This window comes from Leguminivora glycinivorella, chromosome Z (assembly GCF_023078275.1).
Source record: "Leguminivora glycinivorella isolate SPB_JAAS2020 chromosome Z, LegGlyc_1.1, whole genome shotgun sequence".
Lineage (NCBI taxonomy): Eukaryota > Metazoa > Arthropoda > Insecta > Lepidoptera > Tortricidae > Leguminivora > Leguminivora glycinivorella.
Window position 1 is genome coordinate 25,511,478 of NC_062998.1, and position 26,498 is coordinate 25,537,975.

The 26,498-nt window shown below is 35.5% G+C and overlaps 1 protein-coding gene across 1 annotated transcript in view; it reads left to right on the forward strand.

Annotated features, from left to right (window-relative positions):
• LOC125240857 (glypican-4) overlaps nt 1-26,498 on the forward strand; it is an 85,091-nt gene continuing 58,593 nt past the window's right edge. The window contains exon 1 of the mRNA XM_048148998.1: nt 1-395. Within this exon, the coding sequence (XP_048004955.1) occupies nt 179-395 (217 nt within the window). The 5' untranslated portion in view covers nt 1-178. The remainder of the gene's footprint in view (nt 396-26,498) is intronic.

A 26,498-nucleotide genomic window follows, 5' to 3' on the forward strand; every position in this document is an offset into this window, starting at 1 on the left:
CATCATGGATCGTAGTTGATTTGAAGATACGGTTCAGTGGTCACGTTTTTATTAATATTATTAGTTCTAATTAAGAATACTTTTTATAAGAAGAAATAAATCAAAAACCAATTATTCTTTGATTTGTCTTTTTACATCAGTCCTTATTGATGTATATGAAGAGTAATTTGTTAAAGCCATGACTGTGAGAGAGTGTTATTGTGTTGAACTGTCGCCCAGCAAAAAATCGATTCACGGATTGAAAATGAGACACATATTCCTAGTACTGGTGTTCGCAAGTTTAATGGTTAGTTCTTGTGTGGCGGATTTGGAACTATCATGCACAAACGTGCGAAATATCTTTGAAAAGAAAGGAATGTTGTCGGTGGTGGACATACAGGAGCAGCCTAATTCAGGTGAGTTCATTGCATGTTGCGGCTTGGGAGCATTTTAAAGCTCACTAAAATTGAAGTAATTAAGTACGCACTGGCGGTATACGTGTTTTTGTTTAATTGAACCAATGATTTATTCTTAGTTTTGTAGGACAGGTTTTTCATTGTTATGATAAGTCAAGATAAGCTTTCTACGTTGTGAAATGTCGCGTCGCGTAGATTTAATCCAAGTAGACATTAATGTGGTCAACCTAAACTTTAAATAGTTATGTATATAACTATAGTATTTTGTTTTCAAGTCAAATAATATTAATATAATGTGATGTGACAAGGTGTAATTCAATTTTAAGCTACATCTTAATTAAGGCGGTTCATCGGGCTTTTCTTCATCACATTGTTTTCTGGTAACTGGGATAATAGATATTTTCACACAGTGTATTATGACCCCGGAAGATTTTAACCATGCATGCACATTGTGTACAAAATAGTAGCAGTTAATATATGGGTGATTCTAAGTTAAGAGGTACTTTCGACGGCACTGACAAAAGAATATATTTTTTCAAGATAATACTTCATAATAACATATTTATTTTATAAAACTAAATGTTTTCTACCTGGGCACTCAAAATTATTACAGAAATTCATGTAAATTAGTCACAATCAGCTCTAATGTAGGAAAAATGTCTCTCCCCTGGCCTGTCCCCCAACCGAATTTATTTGTCAACAAGTAATTATGACTTTGTTAAAATTCACTTATTATTTTAATAGCCTTAATTTTACAAACACTAATAACTAAGGAACAGTATTTTATGAGTGGAATTTCTTATATTACTGTATTTAACAACAATTATGAACTCCAAACTTTGTCCTACGTGTTTCGTGTCTCGTCCCCTGGCTTTTTAGTTTTCGTTCAAAAGTCGGTTTAATTTGTTAATCTGTGGAGGTTCTGTCCTCTAATACAGAGGGTGTTATGTGAAGTTACCGTCAAGAGGCGCGTAAGGCAACTATGCATCCGTTTTGTTGATTATTTCGGCCACGGCACTCGCTGGGTACAGAAATGTTGAGTGAATGCAGTCTTTCCTCTGGTCACTTTTATTTCACAATCATTTGTTTAAATACTAATATATATAACAATATCCACTGTAAATGTTGAATATATTGTTACGTTTATTTATGAATTGCGTACGAGAAACACTTTTACAGCTATTTTTGATTTTCATCGAAAATGTATCTCCCCTGGCTTATCAAAAAAGCCAGGGGAGATACTTTTGTACTAGTTTTGATTATTTTTATTTCCGTTTTCTCTTAACCTTTGTTTAGCGTTGTGCCTATTTTTATTTTAGCTTTACGATAGAAGGTTTTCTTTCCAGAAAAACGCAACTATTAAGAAAAAAGAGGACACATTCACATTCAACTTCATATGAAATTTTCGTGAAGCTGTTTAATAAAAAGGTTTAATACTGATATTAATAGGATAGGTTTTTGTTTACTTGTTGCCTATTGATTGTACATTAAAATTATTTTTGTTTTAATGGATAATATGGAGAAGTGAAAAATAAGACAACTCATTAAGGAATTATCACTTTTCTTGCTGTAAGAATGTTATGAAATGTAAAGTCTGAGTATAAATAATCAATAATTATAATAAAAACAATAAATAGAGTTAATTCTTAAAAAATAAAACTAAATTTTTCATACAACTGTCTCTTCCCTGGTCACAAAGTATCCTCCCCTGTGCAACAGTATCTCCCCTGGACTGAGTATTTCCCCTGGTCGCTGATAAAACACGATAAAACAAATAAATTGACTGGTCCTCTTTGTAAACACTTCAAATTGGCAGTTTTAACTAATACAAATAAACAAATAGGTAAAAAACAACAAAAAAGTTCGCGCCGTCTCTCCATACAACGTATTACCTCTTAACTTAGAATCACCCATATACTTGCAGAATGGCTACTTTCCTCCTAGTCAAATGAGCTTCTTTTTAAGAACTGTCTAAACGATTTTGAACGACTTGCTAGTTTGGAATTAATATGAAATCGAATTGAGTGACGTCATGGTTAATTGATTTACTTTATATATTTCCATCTGATTTACAAAATATAAATTGGGGTAATATAATAAAATAACTTCTGTCCCTGTTTTTCTTATAATTATCTGTTGCTTTATTTCATGCATGGTATAAAATGTTTTATTTTAATTACAGTCAAGGGTCATTCCAGCGTAACCGACACCATAAGCATAAAAATTAAATAACTTAATTCATACTTAAATCTACATCTAGAGAATAGAATATTATGCCTATTTTTATGAATCAATGAGTTTTTCCTTTTTGTGTATTTTTTTTGCATTTTATTCGTGTCTGAACGTACCCCTAGCGCCAGTTGTCTAAGGTGGTATATTTATACCCTAAGTTGGCAGCGCTATTTCGCGCCTTTTATAAACATTACGGAGAATATATGTGTAAAAGAAAATATATTTAATGCTGTTTAAACCAGGGGCAAGTAAATATAAATTAATCTTCATGGTTAGGATTTATTGGGCTTCTACACAATGCGTAAGTCATATCCCGCCCGTCACAGTAAAACAAAGTTTTTTCTTGTTTACCCTAAAAGTATCTAAGCTCTTGTTGTCTTGCTTTGTGAAAGTAACAATTAGGTTGAGATTGATTATTTTAGCCAAAAAACGCGTTGCATTTGTAAATAAAAAAATACTTTTTAATGCTTTTCAACGTAGGTCCCACCCGTCAGTGACGGGTGAGCAGAATGGGTTATCTGGTAAAACTGGAGTTGGTGAGTATAAAATCGTTCTTTTAAGTTTAGTTAAACCTAGCTGGGCTATACTAAAGCAAATTATATGTGTAATATTGCTTAATTCGGCTGTGGTATTACTTTATAGAACACAATGAATGCTATGAATCAGGAAGAAGTCTCTTTCATTAAAACTGGTATAATTTTAGACATTCGTCCTGAATCGCTGATAAAAGTATGCAGTAATAGACTGTTTGACGATGTTTGACAATTATCTGAACCTTTAAAAATTTAAAATAAAAAAAATTTTTTTTGTCTTAATGCTCCAAGAAAACTAATGAAACTATTACTTGTAACATTAAATAATTCATTAAAGAGCTGATTTAAAGTAAATACAAAAGAACTGTCTTTATATTTTTCATATATTTGTATGCTCAAATGTTACTCGTCCCACCCGTCACAAAGCACTGTCCCACCCGTCACAAGCATTGAGAAGCAAAATTATTTTTGTTTTATGAGTTATTTGCGTAAATTATACTAATACCTAATCTATACAATATCAGGAATCATATAAAAATTGGTTGTTTAACAAAAGTTTTATAGTTTCTTACCAATTGCGAATTGTGTAAGTCAAGTCGGAGAGGAGAGGCACTTTGAAGTCCCACCCGTCACACTTCTTATACCATCAATTTCTCATAATTGTAATGACATTTTCATACTTTTTCGATGGTACAGTAAACATTGATTATTCAGGTAAGTGATAATGTCGTATTCAATACGCTAATTGTTGCTGTTTGGCAGAAATAAAGCAAAATGTAGGCAAAAAAGAGTATAAATGTCCCACCCGTCACAATGGAATGACCCTCAAGTTGCTTATTGAGCTTGAAGATTTAAAGTTTAAAATATTGCATATAATTTTATTACTAGAATAGTCTATAACAGTAAATCATATAAATCATAAAAGAGGTATTAAAAAAAAGAAATAGCAGTGTTGTATATTTAATGAAGAACAAAAATTTAAAACAGATAAAAACAGCACCAATAGTATCAGGTCTTCATAATATTATATTTTGTAGCATGGTCTTTATTGTCAGTAACAGCTATACAATTTTTTGGAATTGAGCTTTACATCTCTTTGGCATGTGTTTATTAATACTAAAAACCTGAAAACAGTTTGTTCAGAATCAAGAGTTGAATCGAGTGAGCTTTCTTGATGGGGGTTTTTTTTTTTTGCATTATTAGTTATCCCTTACTTGCCCATTCTATTGTATTTGTAATGCAACATTATGTAACATATGGCATTGCTAGAGGTTGCTTACCTTTTTCAGTATTTAGGGGTATTAATAATGGCTGGTTAGTTGGACAATTATTTTTTCCGCTACGAAGTTTGTCGTTGTTTGTCAGTTTAAGGTGGCTCGCCTAGGTTACCCGAAGCTCAGGCTGCGTTAGATGGCGTTAATCTGCAAATTACCAGTCTTATTTTTTTTGTGGAGTCGTACAGGCATTTATATACTTTCAATTATGCTTCGCGAACATTTAATATTAAAATTGACGTATTACAACAAACATTCAACTTCTCATTGTAACGTTAATCCCCTTAATGTAAATAAATTTACTATTTTACACTATTTTTAAGTACCACTCACACATACAAACAGTGTTTTTGTATTCCTTCTAGTCGATAATTTCACGCGGCGACAGCTTGTTTAAATAGCCTTGCGGTAAATACGTGCCATCGCATGATTTGCATGGAAGTACTGGGTTCGAATCCAGGACTTTTTCTCTTTTTTTTTTTAATACTACGTCGGTGGCAAACAAGCATACGGTCCGCCTGATGGAAAGCGGTCACCGTAACCTATGGACGCCTGCAACTCGAAGAGTGTCGCTTGCGCGTTGCCGCCCCATTAGAAACTTGTACACTCCCCTTTGCTGCGTATGCACAGCAAAAAGGAGTGTACAAGTTCAAAGGAGGGTTTGGGTTGCCGACGACTCAAAGGACAATAGACGGAACAAATTAGTTCCGTAAGTCCTCCCGTCGTCAGCACCCCGCACCCTCGTTGAGCTCTGGCAGCCTTACTCACCGACAGGAACACAACACTATGTGACACTATTTTTTGTTCGTCGAACTCAGAATTTCTAACATAATTATCCTAATCTGATATTTTAATAAAAATCCAAAAAGTATAGATAAATTTTAGTTTCTAAACTACGATCCGAATGATTTTTTTTTCTAATTGTTTATTTTTGATGGAGCAAGGGTATTCAAATCGCTTTTGAAATCTTAAATTAGTAAATGAAAATGCAATAGTTAACTGAGTAACGTAATGCTTTAAAAACTCAAGTGGACTTTTTTATCTAAGGAGTGATTTCAATAAAATATTATATTTAGCGAGGGTATTAAAAGTGTGTGTGTGTGGATTGAGTGAGCACCTTCCGAAAATAAAAAAAAATATGCTGATCATTTAGTAAAAGTTCTAAAACAATTGTAAAACGAATCTCTGAATTTGTAAAAAGATAAATCAAAAGATACAGCCATTAACATGTGCTCACTCAGTTCTCACAAACTACCAACGAAAACAGTGAATATATTCATTTAACATATAATATTTATATACTAACATTTAGTAAAAAATAGGCCAACCTACCTCTATAAATATTAGATCACCTAGTGACGTATTTAATTTTTTACAAATAGTTTCTTATGCTCACTCAATCCACACACTTTTGAAAAGCCGAATTTTGATGAAAGACATAAGATTTAGACCGCTATTATATGTGTATAGTTTAGTAAAAGTGAAATGGGAATTTGTAAAATACAAAACGAACCACTAACGTGTCAGGTTTTTTTATAATAAATTTTTGTAAGTGCTCACTCAGTCCACACGTTTTGAGAAAGTTAAAAATGTAAATATCTTACGATTTGTAGCACCTAAGACACTCGAAAGTACTTCAACATTTAGTAAAAATTTTTACTAAATATCCACTATCTAATATTTTATATTCGTTGTCTGGTTTTAAAGATATTCAGACATAACTTTTCTCATACAAATGTATCAAGTAGGGTGACCACACTATGTCGGCTCCTGATTTTCCCCACCTTCCCATTGTCATATTGAGATTGGGGAGTTTCGTTCAATTTTGATAATAGTTTATATTAAACTAATACCATATTAATTCTCCATCTGCAAACTGTTTTTAGGTTATGTTCTTGGCCTAGTGATGATGTGTATTGTGTAATTTTTATCGACGTCAGGATAATAACCATATCGACATTCATGCATTAAAAAGGACATGAATGATAATTGGTAAGAAACAAAGAATATAATACTTCACTAGTAAGAAACCAGAACCTGGTAATCTAATCGTGCTAACAGATGAGCGTACCGGATTTGTAAGTGGGAGCGAGAAAATAATAACTATTTCTTGCTCCCATTTACAAGCTAGCAAGCATCCATATGGATGACCTTGGTGCGGTACGGTGCTCGTACGGTCATGTGTTAGCAGCTTTACAGCGTGCGTAGCCGAATGGCATTACTCCGACGCCAAAAGAAAACGAAACGCCGTGCCAGTTAGTCTGGCGCGACAGAGCCACTTACAAATCCGGTACGCTCATCTGTTAGCACGATTAGATTACCAGGTTCTGGTTTCTTACTAGTGAAGTATTATATTCTTTGTTTCTTACCAATTATCATTCATGTCCTTTTTAATGCATGAATGTCGATATGGTTATTATCCTGACGTCGATAAAAATTACACAATACACATCATCACTAGGCCAAGAACATAACCTAAAAACAGTTTGCAGATGGAGAATTAATATGGTATTAGTTTAATATAAACTATTATCAAAATTGAACGAAACTCCCCAATCTCAATATGACAATGGGAAGGTGGGGAAAATCAGGAGCCGACATAGTGTGGTCACCCTACTTGATACATTTGTATGAGAAAAGTTATGTCTGAATATCTTTAAAACCAGACAACGAATATAAAATATTAGATGGTGGATATTTAGTAAAAATTTTTACTAAATGTTGAAGTACTTTCGAGTGTCTTAGGTGCTACAAATCGTAAGATATTTACATTTTTAACTTTCTCAAAACGTGTGGACTGAGTGAGCACTTACAAAAATTTATTATAAAAAAACCTGACACGTTAGTGGTTCGTTTTGTATTTTACAAATTCCCATTCACTTTTACTAAACTATACACATATAATAGCGGTCTAAATCTTATGTTTTTCATCAAAATTCGGCTTTTCAAAAGTGTGTGGATTGAGTGAGCATAAGAAACTATTTGTAAAAAATTAAATACGTCACTAGGTGATCTAATATTTATAGAGGTAGGTTGGCCTATTTTTTTCTAAATGTTAGTATATAAATATTATATGTTAAATGAATATATTCACTGTTTTCGTTGGTAGTTTGTGAGAACTGAGTGAGCACATGTTAATGGCTGTATCTTTTGATTTATCTTTTTACAAATTCAGAGATTCGTTTTACAATTGTTTTAGAACTTTTACTAAATGATCAGCATATTTTTTTTAATTTTCGGAAGGTGCTCACTCAATCCACACACACACTTAAAAGTTGTGTTTTATATCTCAACTTAATAAATAGAAAATCAAAATGACAATAAAAAAATCAATATGTTCTCTAAGACAAAATTGATACCTTCGGCTCTCCATTCTTGCTCAGTCAATAAAAAAAACGAAATTTATATCCAAAAAAATACAAATATAATCCTGGGAATCGAACGCACCTTCACGGCGTGACAGACGATTGTTCCCCAACGACGCCATTACATAACACGCTGTTACCGACGAAATTGGGCTATACATATATAATTATTTAAATATAAATAATAATGTCAAATCCATACTAATATTACAAATGGGAAAGGGTGTGTGTCTGTTTGTTTGTCCGTCTTTCACGGCAAAACCGGAGCGACGAATTGACGTGATTATTTAAGGGGATTTAGTTGAAGGGATGGAGAGTGACATAGGCTACTTTTTGTCTCTTTCTTACGCGAGCGAAGCCGCGGTCAAAAGCTAGTTTATTATAAATGGGAAAAGCTGGTTACTCTATAATCTGAAGTGGAAGAATTCGTTGTTTCACCAAAGATAATTTGTGTTTGTTTGTTTGTCCGTCTTTCACGGCCAAACGGAGCGACGGATTGACATGTTTTTTAAGTGGAGATAGTTGAAGGGATGGAGAGTGACATATGCTACTTTTGTCTCTTTCTAACGCAAGCGAAGCCGCGGGCTAAAGCTAGTACAGCACGGGTAGCATGGTCGCGCGATAGACGATAAAATATCAGGCCGTCCCTTCGCACTATTAGTAAGTGCGATTATAGGGACGGCCAGATGTTTTATCATTTATCGCGCGACCATAATTGCCTGCCTGGACCAGATTATATTGATGATAATTATTATTTGTAACCATTTAGTTAATATTGTCTTCAGTTACCGCGATAGTTACTCATGAAATAAAAACTATGAAAACGGATTAAATCGTGTATAATGAATTTACAATTTATCCCGACGTTTCGAACACTACAGCGTTCGTGGTCTCTGAGCTCAGCGGGTGACTGAGGAAAAATTACAATGTGCAAAAGCTACCCACATACCTACATACATATTCATATATATAACTATTTAGTTGTTGAAGAAAAACATTCACACAACAATAACATAGGTCAACTAGCTCAGTAAATGTAAGGAAGTCAGCACATTACTAATACTAATACTATGCCACACTATGACCTATGTACCTGACCTGACGTGTAATATTTTATTTTATCAACAAAGGCATAATAAAGATTGTAATGTATTTTTGTATGAAAATAAAAAATAGGAAAGAAATATAGTAAGAGTCTTTTTTAATAGAATATTTATTCTATTAAAAAATAAAAATAAAACTTAATAAATCCAAAAAAAGTTCAAATTATTAAAAAAGAGCCCGGAATCGAACTCCAGATCTCCTGTTTCATAGTCAATGCATTTGACCGAGACGCCATTTCGATTTACACTAGCAGTGTCGAAATACACGATATGTATCTTTATTGACAAAATGCGTCATTATTTCTGAGTCTGCTTGAGTTAAGTAAACCAATATCTTTAAATAATTACTTGTCAAGAGCCAAGTGTCACTGATGAGTGATGACAATGTCAACTAAAAATGCGCGAAATATGACGGCTCTGTGTCTGTACACAAAATTTGGCACACACATTTTCGTAAAATTAATAAAAAATTCACATGGATTTGTCCATGATTTCTGTATGAAACAATGTATTTCGTTCAATACTGCGACGATGGATAATGTATAGTAGATGTATGCGCATATTTTTATTTAGTTGTAGTGTGCGGTGACTAAATAAATGGTAGATGTTTTTTGTATGGAAAGCGAGCCACCTTAATCTTAATGTTTATCATAAGTCATAAAAAATTTAACTCATACTTAATTACAACCTTGTCATTTTGAATGTTGGGTTTAAATTTGCGTACTGCGATTACCTGTCCAATTTGAAGTTGACTGTGACAAAGCTTTAAAATGTTTTACAGTGACATCTTAGCTGTCTATTGGTAAACCTTATGTTGTTGCAGTAACATACACAAATAAATAGGTTTAATAAATAGGTTTAAAGTTTACAATGGTAGTTAACAATTAGTTTATTGAATGTAGAGTTAAAAGTCGAGTAGAGCTGTATAGAAAATTATTAATTCAACTTAAAAAAAAGTAAACATCAGATTAAAAGATGAATATTATAGATGAGTTTAAAAAAATAAAAATCAGTTGGGGTGTCTGAGGTTTTGAGTGATACCGGAAACACGTAGAGCTGACAATTTTATTGTGCTGGGCAGGATAACATATTGATGTTATTAGTTTGAGTGTGTTTTGGATTATTATCTTGACAGAAAACCAGGAATACAGGATACATTACTTCTTAAAGCATCTTTTTCAAATAGTATTCCTTGTTCTTCTTTATTAAGAAAAGCATAATCATATCATTAAACTAATAGTCCTCCATGTTTCCCGACAATCACATTATCATATTGCATAGATGAGTATCTGTATCATTCGACAAAGAGCTTTGAATGTTTTTGGAAGATTGGAATGGTTGTTTTTGTTTCCATTTAAGAACATGACAGATAAAATTTATGTTGATCATTTTGAAAGTTCCTGGATATATTTATATGTTTCACCTTAATTTATTAACATTTTGATCAAAATTCTCTCTTTATATCAGTGCCTCCCCATTTCCATTTAGATGATGAGAATTTATTATATTACTATGAATAAACAATGAAGTGCATTGAAGTTGAAATATAGCAATTTAATAAAGAGACTTTTTGATGATATTACTATTTATATAAAATATACCTTTTCGAAATTTGTAAATAGTTATTTTTTTTTTACATGGAAATAATTCTGAAACTAGGAGAAATCTAGAAAAGTTTTTTATATTGCATTTTGGTCTTGAAATGTGATCAGGAATATGACGTTGAAATTATTCCAAGTTCTCATGTTACACCGTGTATGATAGGTAAATTCATCAGTCAATTAATGCAAAACTTGTTAGTTGCTTTTAAAAAAGGTGTACACATGTTTACATATGACACAGACAGTACAACCCGCTTGTAACTAACTCTGGACTAGGTGAAATATGCTATGTACCGCCCTAGTAGACAGATGTAACAAATAAACTAGGGAAATAAACATCTTTGTATTCTATTCTAAAAAGTGTTAATAACTTTTTTTTTTAGTTTTTGCCTACAAGTTAATTATGTCTATCTGTCTAATGCGAAATAAACTGTCAGTGTGTTATTATTCATAAATTGTCATCGTCAGTCCCTAGGAATTATTCCCTTATTTATTTTATGGTATATAACTGAACTAGGGACGCGCAATTCGTCTGGCACAGCACGTATTTCAAGTCCAAATACGTCAACAGCACTGACTACAAGAGAATCGGCGTCGATCGTGTGGTGTTGGAAAAAAAAAACATTATAGGCTACTAGACTCGTATCGAATTTAGCACTTCAAGTTATTGATTTCTGTAGTATTTGACTTAAGAAATCAATTTTTATAGCTTGCGGGCATTAAAAGTGCGTGATGACTGCGTATTTTTAATTAAAGATGTGTGTATGTTTTTTTTTAATTATGGACTCCGAAAACGGTGTTGGCCAATGGAGTGACGTCACATAATTCAGATCAACTATGGAAATTAGAGTTAGTAATCTGATCTCCATAGAAGCAACCTCTATTGTATTAAAATTCATAGTCGTTGACGGGTGTGACAATGTGAAATATTTTTTAACCGTCGCCTCATATCTCAAGAAGGACGGTTATCAAGTCGTCTGTATGTATTTTTTTTTTTTTTTAATGTTTGTTCCTCGATATCTCCGTCGTTACTGGACTGATTTTGAAATTTTTTTTTTTAATTGAATGTATATGCATACAGATTGGTCCCATTTTTCTCAGAACCCAGTTCTGATGATGGGATCCTGGAGAAATCGAGGGAACTCCTCGAATCTGAAAGGCATACATATAGTGATTTTTGTGTTTTTAAAGGAACAGCATGCATTTAGGTACGGAACAGTGACATTTGGTGCAGTGGAACTGCTGATGATGGCCAGAATAGAACTCTTCAAATCTGAACGGCACGCTTATAGTGACTTTGGTATTTTTATAAGAACAGCATGCACTTTCATCCAGAACAGTGACATTTGGTGCAGCGGAATTGCTGATGATGGTCAGAACCGAACTCCTCAAATCTGAACGGCACGCTTATAGTGACTTTGCCATTTTTATAAGAACGGCATGCGCTTACGTCTAGAACAGTGACATTTGGTACAGTGGAACTGCTGATGGTCAGAACCGAACTCCTCAAATCTGAACGGCACGCTTATAGTGACTTTGGTATTTTTATAAGAACAGCATGCACTTGCGTCCAGAACAGTGACATTTGGTGCAGTGGAACTGCTGATGATAGTCAGAACCGTACTCCTCAAATCTGAACGGCACACTCATAAGTGACTTTGGTATTTTTGCAAGAAAAGCATGCATTTAAGTTCAGAACAGTGACATTTATTTATTTAGTTATGTTTGTTAAGCATATTGAGTTTTCAAGTCAAAGTTTGTCAAGCTTCGATTTCTTATAATATAATATCGGATTCATGAGGAATTGAGGAAACTCCTCAAACCTTAACGTTATACGTATATTCATTTATGTTGCCATCTAATAATTAAAGCATTAAAAGCAGTTTTAAAAAATACCTACACATTTCTACATAATCCAACATTCGCAAGTAACTTTCACCAGAACCCGAAAGGCGACGGTTTTTTTTTTCTTAAAAATTATTTCTAAATATACTGACGTCATGTCATAGAATTCTATAGATTAATATGGCTGATGTTGTTTTTGCCTGACCACGTAAAAGTAAACTTTAAATATTTTTTTTGTGGGTTTTTAAGTCGTAATAAAATATGGTACTATTTTTTTTCGTTTAATTAGACAGTAATTAATAATATAAGACATACTTTGAAAAAGGGTCAAGTAGCCTATTCAGCAAGTGGCCACAAGGGCACTTTTACATGTCAACAATAAATAGTATGAATTCAAGTAAAGTACAGAGTTACTATGATTAATAAGAGATGTTAGAGAGAAGAGTCAGAAAGAAAATTTACAAACAAGGACCGAACAATGCGTTTGACTTTACTGGGTAACTTTTGAATACGTTCGTATGATGTACAGTAGCGGAAAAAATCTATCATACCATACTGTACTGGCTATATATCGAGAACAATAAGTCGAAAGTTCTTCAAATTAGACTTTTATATCAAATAAACAACTATTTTATTATTATTACAAATATGTATTTGAATACTTAAGAGTCTTAGGACCCACTGCACGTGGCCTGTGGACAGCCACGGGAGACTTAATGCGTGCTTATGCGGACTAGAGACTTTGCACACCATTCGTGTATGTTACTAATATTGAACTTCTTATAATAAAAACACAAAATAGCGAAATCTACTAACAATACAATATAGATGGATTGTTTTTTCAATCTCAGAAGTCGTTGGTATGAAAATTACACCGTACTAATTACTATTTGAGGCCCACAGGGCTACCCTGCATAACTCGGGCATACGATTTGTTTTAAACATGAAACTTAAGTTGCCCAAATTGTCTTTTTCATACGCACCTACAGTTGTGTGCGAAATAATAGCAATAGCACTAATAGCAGTGAATATACATTTCTAGAAACAAGCTGTAAACCTTTAATTATATTGCATATAATTACTATACATTACGACTAATAAAATTAAATCAAAATGAATTAAAACAGTTGCATAGGGTTTATCGAGACAAACAAATAAAAATAAAAATATCAGTTTTCAAAATAATAGCAGTGTCATTTATTTCATGAATAATAACAATTAAAAACAGCACCAATAGCGTAATTTATTCTTAATATTTAGTACACTGGCCTTTATTGTCAATTACAGCTTTAAATCTCCTCGACATCAAGTCAATTAGGGCCCATTTAGACGGTTCGAGTACTCGCATACGAGTTTTATTACATTGCGGTATTTGAAAGCTGTGCAAAATTGTATGTAACCTCAACAGCCCGCAATGTAACTAAAATCGCATGCGAGTTCGCACGCCGTCTAAATAAGGCTTTAAACATTGACACCTTTCAATAGGGATATTACTGCAAGCCGACTGTACCACAGCCCATAATTGGGACTTCGTGGTAGGTTTTTGTTCACTGACAGCGTTCTTTATATCTGTCCACAAGTTCTTTATTGGATTTAGGTCTGGCGATTGTGCTGGCCAAGGTAAAACATCGATGTTCTCGGTTTTAAACCACGCCTTCACAACTTTACTGGTGTGTTTTGGGTCATTATCTTGTTGGTAAACCCATTTTAGCGGCATATTGTCAGCAGCAAATGAATACATAGTACTCCTTGTCCATTATGCCCACAATTTCAATGATAGGCCCTACACCAGCGTAAGAAAAACATCCCCATACCATCAGACTAAGCCCGCCGTGTTTGACAGTCTTTAACTGTGTACTGGAGCAAAAAGGCGGCTCCTGCAGGTCTCCTAACGTACTCTCGACGTCCCTTACTCCCAAACAGCACCACTTTGCTTTCGTCACTCCAGAATATATTACGCCATTAGCCATTATTATATTATTATTATTGCCTCTTAGTTAGCAGTGGCACTTTTCTCGGACTTCTGGCATGTAACAGTAGAACTCATAGTTAAGTTCAAAGAGTTTTGAATGTGTTTTGAAGACAGGAATGGTTGTTGTTTCGATAGCCGCACGTACAATTATTAAATCTTCTTTTTCGTTGTAGTCTTTTGCTTTTGTCTTCCTCTTGTTTCCGGTTTTTCTTGGAACTTTAGAGCATTAGTGATCATTTTTAATCCCCGACGCAAAAAACGACGGGGTGTTATAAGTTTGATGTATCTGTCTGTCTGTCTGTCTGTCTGTTTGTCTGTCTGTGGCATCGTAGCTCCCGAACGGATGAACCGATTTAGATTTAGTTTTTTTTTGTCTGAAAGCTGAGTTAGTCGGGAGTGTTATTAGCCATGTTTCATGAAAATCGGTCTACTACGTCACAGTCGGGGTTTTTTCAACTTTTTAATTTTGTGGTTATTGCTGAACATTTTATAATTTCCTGGACATATTTGTATGTTTTTCCTTCATGTATTAACGTTTTGATCAAACTTCTCTCTTGTTTAGAGCAATGTCTTCCCATATTTGCAGAACTTACTATTTTAAATACGTTTTACACAATGGAGAATTTGTTATTGAATGTGACATTAGAATAGAATTAAGTGGCCAGTAAAGACAAGACTTCTGTACACAGATTCTAAATATAAGGCCGTCTTTTGGGTCAGTCTTCTTTAATAGACTATTTACGATGGTCCATGCACACTGCTATTATTTCGCACACAACTGTATATTGTACATTTCATCGACATCGCAATAGCCGTTTTTAAAAAAATTATGAATTAAGTATGCAAATGTGTACAAAAAACTATGATAGATTATTTTCCGCCACTGTAACGCCGTGGCTTGCGTGGGCGACGGCCGCGCGACGGCGATGCGACGCATACGAAATCAAACCTTATTGATATGGAAGTATGAGACGCGACGGCGACGGTCGCGGGACCGTCGCCCACGCAAGACACGGCGTAAGTGTTTTGGCCCGAGTGCTGCGAATTTTTAATTTTTCTAGAGGGTGCGCCCCACGGGCGACAAAGTTGCTCGGCGACTTTTTTGTCGATCTAGTATATGGGCTAGTATAAGAGTGCGCATACCTGTCCACTTTCATACTATCTGATAGACTGCGACAAAAAAGTCGCCGAGCAACTTTGTCGCCCGTGTGCGCGCACCCTTAGTAGTTAGGGACTGATACTTATTGGTTAAAAATTTGATATGATATATATGATATATATTTTAGTTTTCTCATCATCATATTATTTAAGAGCCAGGCTCTTGTCTGTGGAGTAATCGCCATTCCGTTCTTTTCTCTGCCGCTTTTTTGAGGTCCTGATACGTCACTACGTTGGTCTTCTCTTTAAGTTGGTCTAAAAACGCACGCCTCGGTCTTCCCCTGCCTCTCCTCTTTTCTATTCGCCCTTCGATTATTGATTTTATGTAAGAATCGTGCCGTATCAGGTGCCCCAACATGTTTCCCCTTCTATTTTCAATTATTGTTAGCGGAGATCTCTTCTCTCCGACTTGCTCCAATACTTGTTCATTTGTTTTTCTCTCTTTCCAGCTTATACCTTCCATTCTTCTCCACGTCCACATTTCAAAAGCCTTCAGTCTGTCTCTCTCGCGCTGAGTTAGTGTCCACGTCTCACTTCCATATAACGCTATACTCCAGACGTAGGTCTTCATAAATCTCTTCCTAATTTTTCGGGATATCTTTGCTTTCCATAGGTGTTTTTTTGCGTTGAAAGCTTTTTTGCCATAGCTATACGTGTAATGATATCCGTAGTACATCTGGAGTTACCTGTTATAATGTTGCCTAAGTATTTAAAACTTTTAACTTGCTCTACTACTGTGTTTCGGATTTTTATAGGTTCTAGTTTGTATTTGAGCTTGGATGTTATTAATGTTTTTGTTTTATTAATATTGATATTTAGTCAGAATTCTCTAAATATGTGGTCCATTTCCGATACGAGTTGTTCCAATTCTGTTGAATTTTCGGCTACGGCTGCTATGTCATCTGCAAACCTAACGAAATAAAACCTTTCTCCGTTAATTTTGACACCACCCTTTCCAGTATCAACAATCTTTCTGATAGCAGTCTCAATGAAAATATTAAAAATTATTGTTGACAGTGGACACCCCTGCCGTACTCCCTGCCTTACTTTGGCATTTCCTTTTTCTTGTCCTATTTGTACTATAGTTTCCTGATCCTTGTATAATGCATGTATAATTTGTCTGTCTCTATAATCTATACCTATTGTTTTCATAATGTTCATCATTTTAATCCAGTCTGTCAAAAGCTTTCTCTATTAAAGCTAAATGTTTCATTATGTCATTAAGGGCCACTTGCACGGAACAAGGGGTTAACTAAATAAATAGTGGGTTAATAAACCCGGGGTTAACTCGTTAAAATTTTAACCCCGATCTTTTGTTGCACCATTGAAAACTAAATTAGGGTTAGCTAACCCGACAGTTTTTTTATTTTAAGCAGGCAACATTATTACTTTTTCAATCCGTTCTATAAACCAGCCAAATATTAAAGAACGAATGATGAATGGAAATGTAAGTCTATCTCTTTTACGCCACGACATGGGGCGTAATACTATCTTTCTTTAAAGCAACACGGCATGATATTTCGTCTAGGCGTATTATATTTGTGTCATGAGATGCCGCTGTGTACTGTTTACTGTTTTTATCAGCTCTGATGACGAACGGTTGCACTCCTGCCTGTTTTCACAGTTTGTGTCTTGAAGGAAGAGCGTAAAATGTCCACGATAAAAAACCACGTGTGCGTGCTCCGAACTTCACAAAAAGAGATTTTCTACTTTTGTGTAGTACGGTGGAAAAATAAGTAAGGTGCACTAGGGTATTTAGTTGATAAGGTGTATGTGTTTTCATGAACCAGTCAGTATAGCAAAGTTTTTAGACGGAAATAGTGAATAACACACTTTACTAGATGGAATAGCCTAACAATGGATTACAGAATTTTTCATAAATAATGTAAGATTTTTAAAATACAAGCATTTCAAATCTAGTTTGTTTTTTCGTTGCAAAGGTGCAATTCCGAATTGGTTCGGGTAAATCCTAATACACTTGAAAACGAGTTTTATGTGTATGTTGCATAAGAAACATATTCCTTTTTTGATTGAAATTACCCTCCCGGCTCTTTTTACTCGATTTGGCGTATAGGAGTACTTATACATGTGTTTGTCAAACTTTTATTTCGGATTTACCCGATCAGGAATCTGTGGTACTCAAACTTTAATGACACATTTATATCCACCATCAATAGTTTCCAAGGGGTCGCCTTATGATAATGTACCTACTCAATAAAAATCCACATATTAAAGGCTTAGTCTTTAACCTTTAAAAAAACGCAAGTAATGCATATAAAGTTAGGTGGAAGACCTCCTAGGCCTTTATCAATCCATGTTGATGACACACGTGCTTCGTTTAAATTCACCGAACGGACCTGAAGGCAAATGTACATATTTTAGAATCGTTATATCCGAATAACAAAAGAACTTAATTTTGTTTGTTTGAGAACCACTGGCTATTACTTTGAGAAAACAAGGTCGGGTAATTCCGGTACACTTTGTGACACGGAATTCCCCACTTCGGGTAAATCTGAAAATGTAATAAAATTCAAGCTAGAATAGTTTAAGCCGATTTAAAATGGCTAAAAGACGAAAATCTCTCAAACACAAAGGCAGTCAATTCATTTACTCACCAAAGTACAGAGTTAGCGATGGTCGTCGTAATTCCGAATGACAAAAAAGCGGGAATTTTTCACTCGCTCACTAATCTGATGCGCCACAAGCGTCTCGAGCCAACTTACGCTGGGAGGGAGATACTTGAACGTCATAGGGTGCGTTGCCAGAGCAAATTATGTAGCCGCGTTTAGTAGATATTAGTATTTTCGGAATATCCCGAATTTCGAAATTAGCCGAGTAAACCTTAATTGAAAATAAGAAAACGGACGGAGCACACCTCCTTCTTAAACAAAAGGCTTGGCAAGAGGTCATGAGGGAATACAATTCTTCCACGACCGGTTCTAGTCGAACGTTAGAAAGCCTTCAGGCGAAACACAAAATATAGGTAGTAGAGAAACACAAAATTTCTCACCACACCAACACGAACAAAATACTGACTATACCTAAAACATCAAACTAAATGAAATCAGCAAAGTAAGCCTTTACCAGTTGGTGTGGTGAAAACGTCTTTACTTACCTGATATTGGGATTTACGTATTGCAATCTGAGTTTGATTTTATTCAATAAAAATACGAAACTTTGTTTTTCTAATCGAAACCTTCTGTGAAACTCTTTATCTCTATGTGTATTAAAGTAATCGGTACGTTCTGCGATTCTTCGGTCGTAAAAATCCGTGCTGAATTGCTGATGTATTCTATGAATTCTTCATCGTCGTCAGAAAATAATAATAAGTCGTTGATCATATTTATTTGTTCTCTCCGACAACACGTCAAAGAAATTTCCAAATTGTGCGCCATTTTACTAGTACTAACCCAGAGTTAGCGATTTAACCCTGCGTCGTCGGCGGGTTAAATATTTAACAATTTAACCCAGAGTTAAACTCTAAACTTTCATGGTGCAACACAAATTATTAGTTTAACCCCGTGTTAGCGGTTAACCCGGTGTTAGTTGGCTTAACCCTAGTTCGTGCAAGTGGCCCTAAGAGTGATTTTAACCCAATTAAATCAGCTATTTCAGTAAAAATTATAAAGTACAATAATACGTAGTCTCAAATGTGGAATTATGGCATGGCTAGGGACTGATATTTGAGGCATAATATTATTATTTTCTATAATACACAGCACGGTGATCAATACAAAAACGAGTGACCGGATTATACAGCTTTTATATTGAATATCTAAAACAAAAATTATACAAAATGTATAATACTGCGGTCATGGCACTTACAAATAGTGCGAAAGGGATGGCTTAGGCTCGGATGGCTGTTATATCATTTATCAGTTTTATCACATATCACGCGACAATGATTGCGTGCCTGCTTATTTTATATCATACATAAGCAAAACATGTAATTTGATGGTATGGTGTGGTACGCACAACCTAACGTAAACAATGAGATCAGCGTGGTCCATATATAACATTCGCCGAGTCTGCATCTCATCTACAGTCTGATGGTTTCAAGTTTGAGTCTACTGTTACGAATTTGCGTACCTAATAAGGATAATCACCCAGTCCATGCCTTCACCGTCGTAGGGTAGGTAGAGTGAGACATTTTAAGAAGATCACTGCTTTTTACTGCCTAAACAACAAGAACAACAACAAGTAAATTAATGTTTTTACATACAAATTCTTTCGGCGAACAGAACGTTAGTTTATTTATGAATGTCTGTCGTTTCATATCTTCCTTTCAAAGGTAATTGATTACAAGATTATAGTACGATATATGTACCTAATATGTCGCCTAGTCCTTGGAGGAGGGGTTCTTGAGCGCCATAAGCCATAATATATAACACAATTTTATTAAATATTAAATCTAGATAAAATTAAACTAACAAATGACATACTTAGAACTTAGATTATAATTATAAATTGTGACGACACTCATTTTATATGTAATACTTAAAAGCCTGTTCATCTTTACTTGTACTATCATGTGAACAAAACCTGCTGGAAAATATTATCTCACTTTTCTCTGGAATTACACATTAATAATAACTTAAAATGTTATTATATAAGTGTGAGGAAGGCTGTCTACCCGGAAAGACCGTTAACTGGCTATAACTTTTGTGTTTATATATCAACGCCGCTCACACCTCCGAAGTTATACCAGTTTTTCATCCTTAATCCATTGGTCTTCAATACATATCCCTAGGACGAACACTAGTTAACAATAACCTTGATTTGTGTTTCGAACTCGAACATCGAGTTCAACATGGTTACGCAAAAAATTAAAATACAATAGAAGCAGTCGGAATATTTGTGCATTATGTATGTAACGTGTTAATTTAATAATCGTTCTTCCTGTCTAGTACTGTTAATGCTCTTAAAACGCGTTCAATTTATTGTTTTACGTCCTGAAATATGTTACTTCGAAATTGTGCCTAGTCGGAAAGACCGGCATATAAGAGTAAGGCACCTTTTTTAGGCTTTTTGGGGAATAAGTCGAATGTAAACTGGTGTTGTTGGTCAATTTTAATTGTAAGTTCTAGCTTTGCTTTTGTCCGGACCTGAAAAAAGAAGGTTATGAACATCATCTAAGGTACATATGCCGGTCTTGCCTTAAAAATGCTGATATGTTGAAAATTTCAACGTTATTTGTTTTAATATCTATCACATTATTCACTGTAATTACAGAATATAACAATAAGCATGAGTTTGATACTTATTCCCATATGAAATTACGCGACAACGAGACGGTCTTTCCGTACTCAGCGCGGTGGGACGGTCAACCCGCCGAGCCTTAAAAAAATCGGCCAAGAGCGTGTCGGGCCACGCTCATTGTAGGGTTCCGTAGTTTTCCGTATTTTTCTCAAAAGCTACTGAACCTATCAAGTTCAAAACAATATTCCTAGAAAGTCTTTATAAAGTTCTACTTTTGTGATTTTTTTCATATTTTTTAAACATATTGTTCAATAGTTAGAGGGACGCACTTTTTTTCCTTTAGGAGCGATTATTTCCGAAAATATAAATATTGGGTTGGTAAGAAAGTAATGAGCGATCGATTGAATTCCACATAAAATTTTTGAGAGAGTTCTAGAATCTTCTATGGTCGAAAGTATATAAAGGGCGAGTCGCACAGTTTCTCGTCAGTCATTCACTAGCTGTCACCGAGCTAATATAAGGAAGAAAATGGACGAATTAAAAGTGCATGTAAGGCATTGCTTACTATATGAATTCAGTCTGACCATTCAGCCGCCGAAGCAGTGCGTAATATATGTCAGCGTGTTGCTCCTGAAGTTGTCTGAGGCCACGGCGAAACGATGGTTCCAGCGGTTTCGTAGTGGCGACTTTTCATTATCAGATCAACCTAAGTCTGGTCGACCGGTGAAGATTGATGTAGCCAAATTAAAAACCTTAATTGAAGGAGATCCGAGGCTAACGAGTCGTACTCTTGCTACCGAGTTAGGCTGCTCTCATGTCACCATAGAAACACATTTACACGAGTTGGGAAAAAACTACAAATACAGTGTTTGGATACCGCACGAACTTGATAGAGATCAACTAAACCGCCCTGCCGATATCTGCATACAACTTCTGTCTTTTCGCCGCACATTCAACTGGTTGGACCATCTTATCACTGGAGATGAAAAATGGGTCTTATATATAAATCACACACGCAAACGTCAGTGCTAGCTCCAAACGAAAAAGGAATAGAGGCACCAAAAACAGAGCCTCACCCGAAAAAAGTTATGCTGTCCGTTTGGTGGGATATTCATGGTATTATTCACTGGGAACTCCTACCAAGTGGTATGACTGTTACCGCATCAGTATACTGTAATCAGCTTGAAAATTTAAACCAAAAAATCTGTCAGAATCGTCCACAGCATGCTAAAGTTTTTTTCTTACACGACAATGCTCGCCCACACATTGCAAAAGTGACTCGGCTAAAGCTATTGGAGCTAGGTTGGAAAGTGATACCTCATCCACCGTACTCTCCAGACTTGGCACCTACGGATTACGCATTGTTCAGATCGCTAAGCAATGCCTTGAATGAAAAAAAGTTCGATGATCAAGCCCATCTACGACAGTACATAGCTGAGTTTTTTGAATCTAAACCTAAGAACTTCTTCGCCGATGCTATTCATTCTTTACCAGAACGATGGAGACAAGTAGTAGATAACGAAGGCCGTTATATTTTTGATAAATGATTAAAATAATAAATTAAATAAAAATTACAATATTGGTTATGATTCGCTCATTACTTTCTTACCAACCCAATATTATCAAAAAACAATCTTAGTAAACCCTTATTCATTTTTAAATACCTATCCAACAATATATCACACGTTGGGGTTGGAATGAAAAAAAATATCAGCCCCCACTTTACATGTAGGGGGGATGCCCTAATAAAACATTATTTTCCATTTTTTATTTTTGCACTTTGTTGGCGTGATTGATATACATACTAAGGTTACTGAGATTATCCGCGGACGGACGGACGGACGGACAGACAAGTTGGTATTGCGCTTGTATCACTTCAGGTATCAATAACATTTGGTGCTATATTTTGCGGTATGGAACAAACTATTGATGATATAGATATTGTGACCAATTTTTTATACATATATTTTACAATTAGCTAATCAGCGAAATAGTGTATAGTGGGCTTTATGGTTGCCACGGCCGCCATTGTTTTGGAAGCGGCCATGACACCATGGTCTGTCAAACTGTATTTGAATTTATTATTATGTATGATACACAGATATACAGACTACATCTCTGATATATGATAGACAGACGTTAATATGCAAGTAGCGCTTTATTGACAACCGACACTTATGAACCTTTTAGATAAAAAATGGCACATGTAATGATCTATTGTTTTACCTTAAAGAGAGTATTTGCAAGTATGTAAGTAAGTTTGAGTAATGTTCTTCAATTTATGGTTCCAAATCTCCTGAGGATTCTCAGAGATACATTGGGCACTCGTTCAATACGCTAAGGAAATACCTTTCGTGAGCCCGTGACTTCGCCACGCGCCATTCTGAGAGCCAGTTCAGGTGCTACCCTTCAGCAATAACATTCTAATATTGGTAATGGGTTGTTAGACTCCAATGACTAATTTAATAAACATTGGCGAAAATTGCACCGGACTGAGACAGGGCATCTTTAGTGCATACATTTGTCTGGTTTAAGTTTTATTATTATTAGCAACGTGAATGAAGGTGATGTTGATTGTCACAAATACACGTAATATAATGCGAATTACCAACATTTATCATTAGTGGCGACCGGTGGAACTAATTTGACGTATGAGAATTAAAACAAATAAACTAAAACGAATTTTCTTCACAATTTTATCATCAAGTATTCTTGGATTTCTTACGTGCCAAATAAAGAATGTAGAAGGTTGGCGAAACCTGAAAAGCATTTTGACAGTGACATAAGTGACATTGACGTATCTGACGTATCTGTCGTAGTTTTTTTGGACTCGAATTAGCAATTGGAGTTATAAGTGCGTAATTAAGCGAAGTTTCAAACAAATTCTCTGTCAAGTGGCTCATGATTCAGTTGGTTCGATTGTACACACATAATAGGGACATGTGTCGACATAATAGGAAATTTATGCATGATTTTTTAAATCTTTTTTATACGATTCTACTAGTCATTAAATACCTCGTGTGTTCATAAGTTTTGAGACGAGAAAAAAACTGACACTATAAAAAACTGAAACAATTTATTGTAATATGTCAAACATAGGACTATCGATATACAATAAATAATTAATAAATAAATAAAATTTACTCGAAATGACCGCCTCGTTTTTTATACAGGCCTTTAAGCGGGCTGGCCACTCGTCAATAGCGGCACGCACCTTTTCTATGGGGATTCGTTTCGATTCTCTCACTACACTAGCGTGCGTTTTAGGGACTGAAGGTTCGGATGTGTTTTTTGGCATGCTCTTAGCTCCAACTCTGTCCACAAAGCATAATCCAACGTTTTCCAGTGTTTTCCAGTGAATAAGGTGGTAGATAAGGGTTTTACAACTTTTTCTAGTATGTCATTCTGATTTATTTATTTATTTATTTATTAGTAAAAACATGTTTACATGACATTACAGTAAAACCAATGCGTCACGAAACTTAGATAACATAAAAGAAAAAAACAGTTTGTAAGAACATGAAAAAAAAAAAACAATAAAGTTTAAAACTAAACAATTGATTTGGGCGATGACGTAACTGCGTGGCTCCGTTGCGTCGTTTGCCCCGGTGTAGGATTCGGCAAATTGCCCCGGAACCGCCGAAAAACCACACCTTTCGGCCAGAAGTCTGCGCTCGCGATGGTGTCCTGCAGCGGCCGCGGCACGCGCACAACGAACGAGCTGAAGTGCACGTAGTGACGCGACTGCAGCTGTTGCACCCTCAGCGTGTAGCCAGTCTTCCGGCGAACGTAGTCCACCACCTCGTCTGCCACGGCGGAGTAGTGCAGGCGAGACACATAGAGCGCCCTACTCGGTGTTGCGACCCGTAGACCAGAATTAACCGGCTCTGCAGTGCCACACAGAGTCTTTCGAGGCGCCCTGCGTGTCTTGTTTTTTCTTTCCACTAGTGTGAATCCCTCCTTATCCACACTGGCGCAGGAGGACTTCTTGAGTGGGGCCCGCTCATCACACACCTTAGTAGGTGCCTTGACCCGGTCAGCTGATAATTTTGTGCCTTGACTTTGACCCCCCTGTTGACAGAATTGTAGCGGAGTAACACCTTCATACGAAGCGCCCCACCATACCATGACGCTAGCAGGGTGATGGGCTGATGGGTACGTTGGACGTTTCGCACGTTAGCCGGGATGTCCTTCGAGCTTTTTGCATAGATTTTGTTATTTTGTCTGTTTATTTTTTCTTCAACTGTAAATATTTTTTCATCAGTGAATAAATTTTTTTTAGGATCGTGTGTCCTTAGCGGCATCCGACATCGAACACGCCGCATTTTTCGAAGGCGATCATTGAAATAATGAACTTTTCTCCGACTGTAGATCCTTTACTTTAAGATCATATTTAAGAATTCTGTTCACCGATATACGTGAAATATTAGTTTGAAGAGCCATTTTCTTCTGTGTGGGGCACGGATTACGACGGAGTAGTTCCCTGATCAATTTAATATTTGCTGGAATCCTTACCGATCGTGGACGGCCGGTTCTTGGTCGATCAGCAATTGATTGGGTCTCCCTGTACCTCTTCAAGGCATAATATACAAAATTGCGACTAGCTCCAATACTTTTAATCTGATTGAATATCTCCATAGGTTTTGCACCGGCTTCATACAACGAAATCACCGTTGACCTTAACTGTTTCTTTCCCGCCATCGCGATAAAGAATGACAAATAATCGAATAAAATATCCTTTTTAAAATTAAAAGGTTCCAAATTCAAAATTTTAAACACTGTATTTCAAATTCAACTTTTTATATTCGTCTCAAAACTTATGAACACACGAGGTACATTACTAATAAAAATAAACATAAAACATCCAAAATATAAACTAAGGGCCCATTTAGACGGTACGAGAACTCGCATACGAGTTTTATTACATTGCGGTATTTGATGGCTGAGCAAAATTGTATGTAACCTCAACAGCCCGCAAAGTATCTAAAATCGCATACGAGTTCGCATGCCGTCTAAATCAGGCTTAAAGAAACGAAACAAAACTTTCTCGCTCCCACTTACAGACGTCAAGTGTATCATGGCATGGCACCACGTTGCGTTTTGAGAATTTGTGTTTTGGGAATTTAAAAAAGCCATTTTTAAAATTTAAATTACAATACATTTGAAAAGTATTTCGTAAACGTATGTTTTTTAGCAATAAAGATTACAAATAAAAATACTTTGCCATTTTAGAGTTACGTGCGTATTCCGTTAGTTACTGCAATGTCACAGTTTCGTTTTCTTTCAACCCCTTATTTGCCAAGAGTGGCACTGTAACTTTAGCAGTTTCATGTGCTCTGCCTACCCCTATATGGGAAACAGGCGTGATTGTATGTATGTATGTGCGTATTCCCTATTCAAATTATTTAGAAAAAGCCGGAATCATACTATCATACTTCTGGCTAGACATGCATCACAATATATGAAAAAGTTAGTACCTTTCTTTTGAGATTCTACCAATCGTAATGTTGTGTAAATTTTCTGTGGTTAAGTTTTCAACACCATAAGAAACACGCTACATGGTAATGGGTACATATAAAAGCTAATATTTGGTATTTAGGTACATACAAAATCGAGCAGTGGGTGGACTGGTTGACAGCCGACTAAGCAAACAAGTAAAAGGTCGACAAACCTTGTTGCACCGGCATCGAACGCACACACTATTGTACGTCAACTAACGTTTAAATACATTTTGAACGGTTTTGACGGCGCCCTCTTCATTTAGTAGTAGTAGTAGTAGTAAACGCTTTATTGCACAGAACAAATTACAAATACAGTTAAT